The following is a 12338-nucleotide window of genomic DNA, read 5'->3' on the forward strand; positions in this document are numbered from 1 at the left end:
AATACACGCACTAACTTGCTACTATTACTTTTCAGGATACACAACTGTAGTAGCCAGAAGTGGAAGGAGATCATAAATAAGAAAAGGGGAGATAGGCCACACAGTTATGAATGGGATGTGCAGGAGACACTCATTATTATTAAAATGTGGTTCAGACTATGCAAGTTTGGGAAACCACAGCCTGCCTTCCACCAAAATCTCTACATCATGTGAACTAGAAGCCATCTTGTGGGGCTGCTGTAAATGGCAGACTTAGCTATATGCCAGCACAGACTGCATTTCTGCTGCAACAGGTCAACTAGTCCACTGTTAGTAAAGCACTTTGTTTTACTTCCACAACTGATTGCAGCCCAAGATCTCAAATAACTCACTACTGGCCATTTTAATTTCTTGCCACTGCTATTCTAAAAGGATTTGCCTGAATAAATTAGACAGTAGGAAATTACAGTAAAATACACGTGCAGAATGCCAACATGAGGACCAGCAACAAACCCATTAGATATTCTTCTGGAGGGGTTGACGAAGGTAAAAAAATGGATGGCCCACCCAAAGCTTAAGCATGCAACTCCCGTTCTCTTTTCAAGCGAAAGAAAAAAACCCATCATATTGCAGGTGTGCAAATGTTTCCTAATCCTCTGTGCAAGTGCATGAAGTGAGACTCTTTGGAAAGCTTTGAGAGCCAAACTGCTCTGTTTTAAGGGGGACAAGGAGCAGTTATAAAGCAGAGGAATCTTGTGAAATGCACTTGGAGATCCCTCAGAAGGCAGGTGCTATGTGTGAAGGCACAACAACGAAAGACCTGAATTTTAGAGCAAAAGCTTCAACTCGCTGGGTCCAGTTCTCGCCTCACTTACCATGATGTAAATCACAAATAAGTCCATCAAAGTCCAAGGAGCTCTATTTGGGAGGTGGAGCTGTGCTCTTACCCCGCTGTACAGATGGGGAACTGAAGCACAAAGCAATGAAGTGCTTTCCACAAGGTTACATAGGAAGCCTGTTGGGAACCAGAAATGGAACTCTGGTATCCCATATCCCAGGCCAGCATCCTAACCAGTGGCCTCTTCCTTCCTTTTAACACCTCCTTACTTCCTAGTGACAACCCTGGTTTCCTTTGCTTCACTTCAGAAAGACCTTCCCTCTGTTTTTCCCTCTCACTCCCACCTCCTCTGACCTCTATTTCTCAACGTCCCTGAGAGGAAAAACAATCTGAATTGCTCTGTAATATGAACTCTCAATAAAAAAAGTGACAAAGATTCCTGTTGTAACAACTCGCATGGCTTAAAGAAAAGTATGCCAGTTTTTCCGTTACTGTACCTAGCTCTACCTTCCCCATTTGGGTCATTAATAAGCGCTATCAGGCGTTTATGCATCAAACACCACCACCCTTTTAAGGTCTCCTTTATTAATGAAAAGTTCAACAGAACACACAAGAAAGAGACCTTCAACCACATGTCTTAGCACTTGAGTCTAACTGTCCGAAAGGCCAGGTCCTTTATCCATGAGGAATTCTCAACTGGATTCCTTTCCTGGAGCCAGGACCTCTGCAAGGCCTTCCTTCCTGTTGACTACAGCTCTTCTCCTAGCAACATGCAGCTTCCTGCAGATTGGGCCTCCTGTGATTATGTGGGATTTTGTGACCAAATAATACATCCCCAACCAAGTAGCAAAGGCGATAAAACGGCCAATGAAAGCGTGAGGGCAAGAGGTGCTTTTGCCGTAGGAGTTCCTCTACTCTGGAGCCTCCTCTCTCTAGGAGCTTCCTCCCCTAATTGAGCTCTGGTAGCCAACTAGCTGTCAATCAGCTACCTAGGCAGTTAATTACTTGCAGGTGGGCTGAGATGAGCTGACTTCCCTTGACATAAAGACTGATACTATGTTATATTTCTCAGTGCTGAATCTGTATCATACACTATACACACACATGTGCACAAACACATACGCATGCCAATCTTTCATACTGTAGCAGGATACACTGCTGAGATTATTCTGACGTCACTATCTTTTAGCAAATTAACATTTAGCAAATGCTGAAAGCTCTGATAAAAGTTGGCCACTTTGTCCCCACATTCCCACTGCCCATTTTATTATCTTTGCTACATGATTAGGGATGTTTTATTTGGTCCCAAAATGCTATCAGATATGTTCCTTTAAAAACAGAGCACATGCAATTCTATGGAGGATTATGTTTTGAAACTTGTTTTCCAATGGGAAAAAACTTGGGTTTCTTTTAAAATCAGCATTTCCGTCTCCACTAAATGTTTATGGAGCCCTGATCCTTTCCAGCATTACATTCTGAAGACCTAATCCTGCAGGCGTTATTAATGTTTATTATAGAATCATAGATGTGTAGGATAGGAAGGGACCTAAACAGGGCATCTAGTCTAGTCCCCTGCACTCAAGGCAGGGCTACGTAAGAAGTAGACCATTCCTGACAGGTGTTTGTCTAACCTGTTCTTGCAAACCTCCAGCGATTTTGTGTGCATTACTGTGGCACCTCTGAAGCAGACTAATAGACCAGGACCCCAGGACCGCATTGGGCCAGGAGCTGACCAAACAAAGACAGAACAAAAAGACAGTCACTGCCTCAAAGGCTTGGTCTAAAACAGGGGGAAAATGAGAATAGCATAGCTGAAGTCGACGTATCTTAGGTCGACTTACCTCACGGTGCGGGGTCAACTGTCGCCACTCCCTTGTCAACTCCGCTTCTGCCTCTCGCCACGGTAGAGTCCAGGAGTTGATGGCAGAGCGATCGGGGATTGATTTATCACGTTTACACTAGCTGCGATAAATCGATCCCTGATAGATCGATCACTACCCGCCGATCCGATGGGCAGTGTAGACGTACCCACAGAGTTTAAAATCTAGGTGCTGAAGTTGAAGGTGCTGAGCACTAAAAAGAGGGCCAAGACCTTACATTGCAAAGGCTTGAAATGGGGGCAACTGAAACATACAAGCAGGAGAGACTCTTAGGATAGTGGAAACATCCTTAAGAAGAAATGGAATCACATTAATTAGAAACCATACCAGTTTTGGAAGCAATTATTTTTCACATTTTTAATTTATGGTGGACTGCCTCTGTTAATCTACCCAAGCGAAGGATATTAAAGCAGCATACTGTAGCTCAGTACCAGTGAGGTAACAGATGCACTGTGCAAGACAGAAGAGACGCAGAGGGAGTACTGAACAGGAAAGTACATTAATTTAACCCTGCACTGGAAGTTTGAAGAGATTTTAAACATGCCTATATAAAAGCAACCAGACACCCAAATAACGTAATATATATCTCAAAGGCTCAGCTGTATAGAGACAGCTTTGTAGAGCAATATTTTCCCCTCATTCATTATGCAGATTATGATTTGAGCAGCATGAAAAATGTATGATTACAGAGGGGGGAAAAACTCCTAGGAAGCTACAACATGACTCATTCCTTTAATAAACTTCAAAGATATCATTTACAAGCAAAGCGGACGCAGTGGCAAATGGAATTACCAAGTACTTGGATGGTTGATTAATTCTCTCTCACACACACACACACGAGTGAAAATCATCTTAGCAACACACTGTACAAAAGCACATCAGCTTTCAACTTCTTAAAACTTGAGCTAATTAACAGTGCCAACAATGCCTCTAAAACATAAATGGTTGATTAGAGCAGTCTTGTTATATTTTTCAGCAATACCTGAAAATAGCGATTACTTAGAAGCCAACTATTGAAAAGGAAACAGTCCTATTATACACAATAGCTTATATATAAACTTCTCTGTAGTGGAAATATCAATGACACTCTCTTAATTAGTCTTTAATATGCATGTTTTCAGCATGCTAATTATACTAACAGCTTTCAGACAAATACCTTGAAATCCAAACCTCTTCAAAAGTGTCTTAAATACTCGGGCCAATTTGTGCTTTTGGTTCTGCGCATGTAAATCCAGAGTAACTCCACTGAACTCACTGTGGATTTACATACTGATGTAATGGAGCTGAATTTTCACCACTGATTTTATACCATGTCTTCTGCTAGTTTGGTAATTGTAATTACAGTCAATGAGAAACACAAAAAGGAGTGCTGTCTGGTGCTCACGAGAGTGTTTCTTCTTTTGAGATTTGGATCCTTTCCAAGGACCTGAACAATCATGAATCATTCTAATCCAAATGGCTGTGGAGGAAGATTACCTGTGAACTAAAAATGAGAGAGCTTTGCTTCTTTTCTAAAATAAGCTGCAGGCCTTCCAATTTAATTATTATGAACAAGAGAACTCTCTTATCTACTAAACCACTGATTATAAATTCATTAAACAGCGTACTGTGTGAAATGACAAAAGAATAAAGTGCTGCCGTCAAAATGTGGCTGACCTACTATTAGAGAGACTGGATTACTGCTCAGAAATTCGGGCAATCTTGACCCAAGGCAAATGTAACTACCTTAAACTGCCTGCTGATGGATCAAATACTCTGCAATAAAAATGCGTATTATTGGGATTTCAATATTGTCTAAAGCTATAATACACAACTACTCCTCACTGAAATGTGTTTTTTTATATCCACACTCAAGTTGATTGGACATCAGTTTATTTGTATCAATTATATCTGACAACCCAATAATTCAACTGTTTAGTCATGAAGTGTAACCACAATATAAAGGCTACTTCCATGAACATGGGTTGTACTCTAACATTTAGAAATGGACTGCATAGATATTTTAAAAAATAATATCATCAAGTTTTAAAGAATATCACGTTCCAAATCTGGTTTGTTTGTACAAACACCTGCCCATAGAGCAGGCTCTATGCCTCAGTTTTCCCATCAGTAAAATAGGGATAATGATACTTATCCACCTTTACAAAGCATTCAGATCCACAGATGGAAAGCATTATGTAAGTGTTATTATTTACTCTATTAGCATTAAGTGGTGACGGTGTTTAAAAATCATGATCCAGATTTGGCTATCACCTTACATTAGTTGTGCCATAATAATACTTTTAATGATAACAAATACTTTCAGACATCTATATCAGTTTTCATGGTTTATACCTGCTATTTACTTTATACATTACTCTTGGCTTAGACAATGAAAACAGACAAGTCTTTCAGATTGGTTTCTGGTTATTTTCAGACACTGACACACCAACAGAATGCCACAATGTTTGGGCTGCAAAAAGAATGTAGGGAATAATTAAATCAAAACAAAAAAGTAACCTGCTTTAATTTTTCTCTCTCTCACATCAAGAAAACGTGTATTGATGCTAGATTTTGTTAAATGACTAAATTTTCAGCCCAAACTACCTGACAGGGTGCATCTAGAATTCAAGATTTGTTTTTAAAAATACAATCTCCTGCTAAAATGTTCACATGTATTTGACCTGAAGCTCTTGAATAAGTGACTTGACTGCAGTAGGATGTCAGATACAAATCGAGTTAAGCACATATGTATGCATTTAGCACTCTGGGGCCTTATCCTGAAAAAGGAATAGCAAAAAGTGCTGTCTGTATATTTTTCCAATACAAAATTTTACTTGGCCTGGTATTCAAAGGGGTTTGGCCTTCAGTGGGAGCTCCCCCTCTCTGAAAATCACGCCATGCTGCGTGCAGTTTTGGCACTTCCCTTTCTCTCTGCCGAGCTATGACTCATTTAACCTAGAGTTCTGTAGATAATGGTACAGGTCAGCGTTTCTCAAGCATGAAAATTATATATCAGTTGTTTTTGTTTTATAGCACTCGCTAGGACACGTCATTTTTAACTTCATCTTCTCTCCATCTAAGTGCAGAATGGAACGCTACCCAGACTCTGAATAGCTTTCTGACAAATGAAAGCAATCAGCTTTCGCTTCTTGCAAGTAAAAGCTCATTAAAGAAGAGTTAATTTTCCTCTGTTTTAAACACTTACATAATCTTTAACATTTAATAGGACATGGGTAAGCAGAACAGGGGAGATGCTTCCATGTGGCCCTACCCAGCCAGCTTATTAACAGGTCATTTAAATTTGATAGCAAAGCCTCAGATACCAGTTCCAGAAAGCCCTTCCTCCTTCTGACTGACGCCAGATTCACCATCCCTCATACGCTAGCCCAGAACCCCGGAAGTGCTGGGCTGAAAGCAGTGATGCAGGATAGAGCTAGACAAATGCAGCAGCGGTGGTCAAAAGACTGAGTTGACAAAGGCTTTTGGAAATTATACATACTGGGCCTGAGTCTCATTTATACTTAACGCCCCTTTGCCCTGCCAGAGCTCTTCCTTGAAGTAGCAGCATGGTGTAAAATAGCCTTTGGGTAACTGGGAATCTGGCCCAATATTTTAAGTGAAAGAAATTGGTTAAATACAAAAAGGACAAAGGAAGAGGATCAGTTATGGAGGCTTTCCTCATTACGTGAGCCTACCAAACTCAAGTGTCCTCAGGGCAGCACAATTGGGCCTTTCTTTACTAGTGCCAGCCTGCTCCCCAAGTGAACTGTTCCTGGGTAGGTGTGTGTCTGTTTAGCAATGATGTACAAAGGGCCACGCAAACACAATCACCAGGTTTACTGCACTGACTGGTAAGGGTCTGCAAAATCAGGGTCAGAGCTGCAAGAGGGTCCGTACGCATGAGCGCTCTCACACATGTTGTCTGAAAGCTACTGTCAGTTTGCAGAGAGAGGTTTGGAGTAAGTGCACACAAGGGCACAGATACAATTTGGAATGTTAGTGTAACAGATTTGCTGTGTAAACCACGCCATTTAGAGGTGTATTTGTTTTCTGCATGCTTATCTGGACTTCATCCCGGTAGCACCGCCAGTGCATTTTTAAATAAGTTAATCTACTGCATATGCACATGTTTTCCATATCTTTGGAATGAATTATTAAGGATCCAAACACTAAACCTTTTATTAAATTTCACACAGTCTTCTCTAATAAGTTGTTGAGCTCAATGTAGGGTTAAACCTGTTGAAATTTAATGGCCTGTGACATACAGAACATCTGACTAGATAATCTAATGTGCCCTTCTGGCTTTAAATGCTATGAATCTATGAATGCACTTGATTTGGAAAAAAAAAAAAAAGCAAGATACTGTGTGTTTATTAATATAAACTGGTGGCTTCCCAGGGAAAAAACTGATAAGATATGTCACCGATAAAAAGCCAAACTGCATGTTCGATAGATTAAATACACAAATCACTTTTGAATTAAAGTGCAACAGTCCTATTATGGCATTAAAATATGCAGTAATTGTGTTTTTGTTATATGGATCTCTTAATTTTGATCTCCATAAACCTCATTCTCCTGACCCACAGGTTTTACACAAGGGTAACCATCGCCAATAACAAAATTAATGCTAGTTTACACTAGTTTAAGTGAGAGAAGAATAGGGTTCAACAGAGTTGCACCAATGTAAGATGTGTAAATGAGACCAGAATTAGATTCTAGATCTTTTGACCTTCCACTACACCCCAAGAGTGTTTCTGGAGCAACAGGGGATTAGCTACATTGATTTAAAACGAACATAATTTATTTCAAGTATTTAACCAGGAAAATCCCACTGAGATGAAGCCTCATTTTGTAGCAGATGCTCTACGGGACCTAATTCCTTTTTCTTTTCTTGGTCTCCTTTCTTGAACCCATTGCACTAGAGTAAATAGGGGAAAAAAGACTATTATGACTCTTGGTCTCCAATGAGTTCTTCAATCTACTTTATTCCCAAAGGATTAAAAATAATACCTTGTAAATCAAGAAAAGATTTGAGGGAAAGTTCCCACATCACAGGTGCTCTGTACATCCTCTCTTGGGTGTCACTCTATCAAAAATATTATAGCTGCACTTAAGGACAGACCCCCTATGTCCATCAGCAGGAGTGACATCAAGAAGTTAAATAGCACCTAAGAACTCTAAGTAAGACGTACAACTGTACCCAGCAAGTGCAGAAAGAAAGAATGGACTCCGCAATATTCAGAGCCCCTGGATCTGATCCCTTCTCAGTGCTACATGACATCCATGCTGCTAGGAGTTTAAACTTTGACTCATTGCACTTAATCCCCATAGTATTGCCAAAACTGTTGGATTACATTCCTGGGCCAACTGCATCCCCAGCAGACCTCACTGACTGCAACAAGGTGACAGTTGGAGTGGGTTTGGCTCAGTAACTGCATCATAAGATAATCACCTATCTCCGTAACTCAAAACAGACTGCCTGCATTTTAGTGCAGGGTCACTGCTTTCAGGACTACAGAGTCTCAGGCGACAGCATTTTATAGGAAGCACTCACATTCCTATCGAGAGTCTTGGGGCTTTATCCAAACCCCATTAAAGTCAATGGAAAGACTCTGATTTCACTGGGCATTGCATCCAGCCTATGGTGGCTTTCATCAGGACCCAGAGCCCTTTTCCAGGCTAATTTTGTCCACACGCCCAGACCCAGAGTTCTCTTGATTTTCTCATGCTTAGACTCCTAGAGAACAGATTCACCACAAAAGGCCTATCACTCCTCTACCATTCGTTTCACTATGACCCTGCAGCACTCTTAGGAGGAGGTGAGCACCCTCTGCTCCTGGACGAGCTGGAAGATGGGAGTTGAAGGCACCCAGAATCTCTCAGAAGCATTACCAAACTGACATGGTCTGCACACTCACTTGATCACACACATACGACTGGGCACAGAGACTGGTGAAGATGGCACTGAAATTATTGCGGCTACCTATATTTACAGACATAGTGCTTGCCTCTCTGCAACATACACTAGCAGAAACATGGTCTCGTGGTCAAAGCACTGGATTAGGACCGGGAACAATCTAGATTCCAGGCCCGCCACAGACTCCTGGCGTCACCGTGAACAAGTCACTTCCCTTCTCTACAGCCAAGTTCCCCATCTGTAAAACTGGGTTGATAATAATTATACTTCCTCTCTCTGACCCTCTGGACTTGCCTATTTACATTGTAAGAGCACTTTTTGGAGCACTGAGTGTTTTCTCTTATTGTACATTCATACAACATAATTCAGTGGGACCCTGACCTCAGCTGAGGTCTCTATCATCCCCACCCTCACACCAGACAGCCAGAGCTCAGGTACGAATGGGGAAAATAATCTAAGTAGATAGAAGCCATTATTGTTAAAACAAAGGTGTAGGTGTTGCCTTTCCATGTTGGCATTATTTCACTGGGGTATAAGTGTCTCTCTCATCCGTGTTGAGATGCACCTTGTCTCGATACCAGCCAAGAGAAAAGGGAGGCCAAAATATAATAGTTCCACTCTCGAAGTAAGAAACCATGTAATCACATTCACAGAGACAGCACAGTAATAGGAGAAAACTATTGTGCCTTCCCCACTGAGCCAAACCCTCTGCGCTTCAAAAATACTGCTGTTTAGCAGAAACTGGCAAATAAAACTGGATGGAACAAATAAGATTGCTGGTTGACCTAATGCTAAATGTAGTGTGAGCTGCTTTATTCCTATGGAGCATAACATTTACCTCCTTTAAAATGTTACACCCGTTTTAAAGAACTGAAAGATGAAAGAAAAGGGTTAAAAAAACCCTGCCCCAAAATAAAAGCACTAAAAATAAAAAATCCACTGAAAAACCCATGAGGAAGTGTTTGTCTTTCATTGACTACAAATTACAGTCCATTTAAACAAAACAATCAAGTGTCAAGCAAATCTCATCTCGAGGAAAGTGTCAGAAAATTTCATGACATTTTAAAGAGATGGAAATGCCATCCAAATCTAAAAATGTTCCGCTGATGCATAGACAGCTGTGCCATTTGGTTCAGACAGTGATAAGATCAGTTCAGTTCTCAGGAAAAGAAAAATCCCATCTTGAATGGGCACTGCCTGCAAATGCTGTAAGTAATAGGGTGCTTCATATTTAAGCTTGTTTTTTTAAGGACATACACACTGCTGCAGTTCTTATGCATTAAAATAACAGGACAGTACAATTCAATTTAAAAGCTCTGTGATGACTCAAGTGGAGAAATGGAGGCTATTGCAGGATCTGCAATAGATGGAGGTTCACCTAGTTTGCGGATAGTTTATTTTTATCAGGTGACTATGCTAACCAATTATTTGTGTTTTATTGTATTGAACTGTCCACTTTTGTCTTCTAACTTAGCTACTGTCTTCATGTACAGTATCATGCACATTGAAAAAAACCTTTAAATGAGAAAGCCAATGCACAAGTCGTTTTCATGCCCTAAGAACTATACAGCTGATGTTGAAATTGTACATTGCGAAAATTTTCAGCCAGCTGTAATTAAGGGCCATGTACAGGGGCAGACAAGAGGAATGGAGAAGCCCCAAGAAGGTTTCCCACCTCTTTCGGCCTCTGTGCAGAGTCTGCTATTGATAGGCAAAATGCATGCTGCGTCCCCTTAAAGGACATAAGCATGAGACACTCTGGCCCACATACCATCTCTATGCCTGGTGGCACTGTGCCTGGAGCCCTGCGCGGATACAAAATTTATATCCGCAGATATAAAGCAGATATCAATGGAGCTGGATGACTCTAGCGATGATGAGTGAGACCAGCAGGGCCATGGCTAGTGACTGGGCCAGGAACGCAGCGGCAAAAGCAGCAGCATGTCAGGCCACCGTTCACGGGAGTCCACACCCATGCCAAGCAACAACTCTGACATGGCTGTACTATCCCAGCCCTGCCCACTGGGGCCGCTACCAGGCTCATTGGCAGCTGTGCCTGGTTGTACTAATCCCCCACCTTACTACCCCTGTCCATGCCCTCCTCCCCAAGCTGGGACCAGGAGTAGGGCAGCAACTCGGGTGGGGGGGGTGCAGACAGGGGTAAGGGGGCCAAGGCTGGGGTGGGGCCAGGAGCGAAGCCCAGGCACAGGGCTGGCAGCTGGGACCCCAGGTTCGGAGCTCCAGGCATGGGGTCAGTAGCAGAATGAGTGGCCAGCAGCCACACACCCCCAGATGTTCCTCTGGGCCCTCCCAGGGGGACGTGCCCACAGTTTGGGGACCTCTGTGCTAGTGTGTACAAGAGGCTCACACACTCCCAGACAGGAGTCCCTGCCTTATAGCAGTGTGCGCCTCCTTGTGGTGAGAGAGCCATGCCTGTGTCATTTATTTACTCAGTGCTCATGTAATCTTGAATTATTGTGTTACAGAAAGTGGAGAGGAAAAAACTAGACGCTATGTAGTGGAAAAGCTCTGATTCACAGCTCACCTTAACTTCGATGAAGTCTGGTTTACCAAGGGACACCAGCTCAGCATAGGCTTTGAGTTCATCCACGTTCCAAGCTTTCACCAGTGTCAGTCTATACACTGTGCGCTGTTGCTGAAATAGAGAAAAACTCAGTTCAGTGACACTTGCTTTGCACTCCACTTACTGAGCCACTGAGGTTTCCTACTTTGTAATTCACAATCCTCAAACTGTCACCAAAAAAGAAAAAGCTTTTTATTGTAGAATCCTAGTTCCAAGTACTGGGGGGAGGACTGCGGTAATCTAGATCATGAAGCAGGGCTGCCCAGAGGATTCCGGGGGCCTGGGGTCTTTGGTGCGGGGGGCCCTTCCGTTCCGGGACCCGCCGCCGAAGTGCCCTGAAGACCCGCGGCGGGGGCCCCCCCCCCGCCGCCGAATTACCGCCGAAGCAGGACCCGCCACCGAAGTGCAGCCCGGTCTTCAGTGGTAATTCGGCGGCAGGGGGCCCCCACCGCGGGTCTTCGGGGCACTTCGGCGGTGAATCCCAGAATGGAAAGGCCCCCCGCCACCGAATTACCGCCGAAGACCGAGCTGAACTTCGGCGGCGGGTCCCGCTTCAGTGGTAATTCGCCAGTGGAGGGTCCTTCCGCTCCGGGGCGGAAGGACCCCCCGCCGGCGAAGACCGGGAGCGGAAGAAGCTCCTGGGCCCGGCCCCGCAAGAGTTTTCCGGGCCCCCCAGAGCGAGTGAAGGACCCCGCTCCAGGGGCCCCGAAAAACTCTCGTGGGGGCCCCTGTGGGGCCCGGGGCAAATTGCCCCTCTTGCCCCCTCCGGGCGGCCCTGTCATGAAGGGAATAACCCATGCTCCATGAACTAACTTTTGATCTAGAATGACTGCATCTAACACTCTCTCTCCATATGCAATTACATATGGGAGTATTGAATTATCAGGACAATCACTTGGTTCCAGCAGAAATCAAGAACGTTTCTTCCCCTTTGGTATGACATTTCATAATTAGTTGCAATACGGATATTTTATTTCATCAAAATGAATCATATGGCATTGCCAGTAATGGAGACAAGCAATTAGACTAGAGGGAGCCTTCATCTGCTCGGGTCTGACGATTGCTATGGTACACTATGTTCACTATTGCTGCAGAAAAAGCTCCCTTGTGACAAGTTATGCATTTTATTGGAAACAAAAGTGACAATTAAAATTGCTA

General features: G+C 43.1%; 1 protein-coding gene across 6 annotated transcripts in view; it reads right to left on the reverse strand.

The window, feature by feature from the left end:
- Positions 1–12338, reverse strand: part of LOC120387402 (S-adenosyl-L-methionine-dependent tRNA 4-demethylwyosine synthase TYW1-like) — a 118272-nt gene that overhangs the window by 16980 nt on the left and 88954 nt on the right. For all 6 annotated transcript variants that reach the window (XM_039508103.1, XM_039508106.1, XM_039508102.1 and 3 more), the window contains one exon: positions 11142–11252. In XM_039508103.1, the coding sequence (XP_039364037.1) occupies positions 11142–11252 (111 nt within the window). The remainder of the gene's footprint in view (positions 1–11141; positions 11253–12338) is intronic.

This window comes from Mauremys reevesii, linkage group 20, assembly GCF_016161935.1.
Source record: "Mauremys reevesii isolate NIE-2019 linkage group 20, ASM1616193v1, whole genome shotgun sequence".
NCBI lineage: Eukaryota > Metazoa > Chordata > Testudines > Geoemydidae > Mauremys > Mauremys reevesii.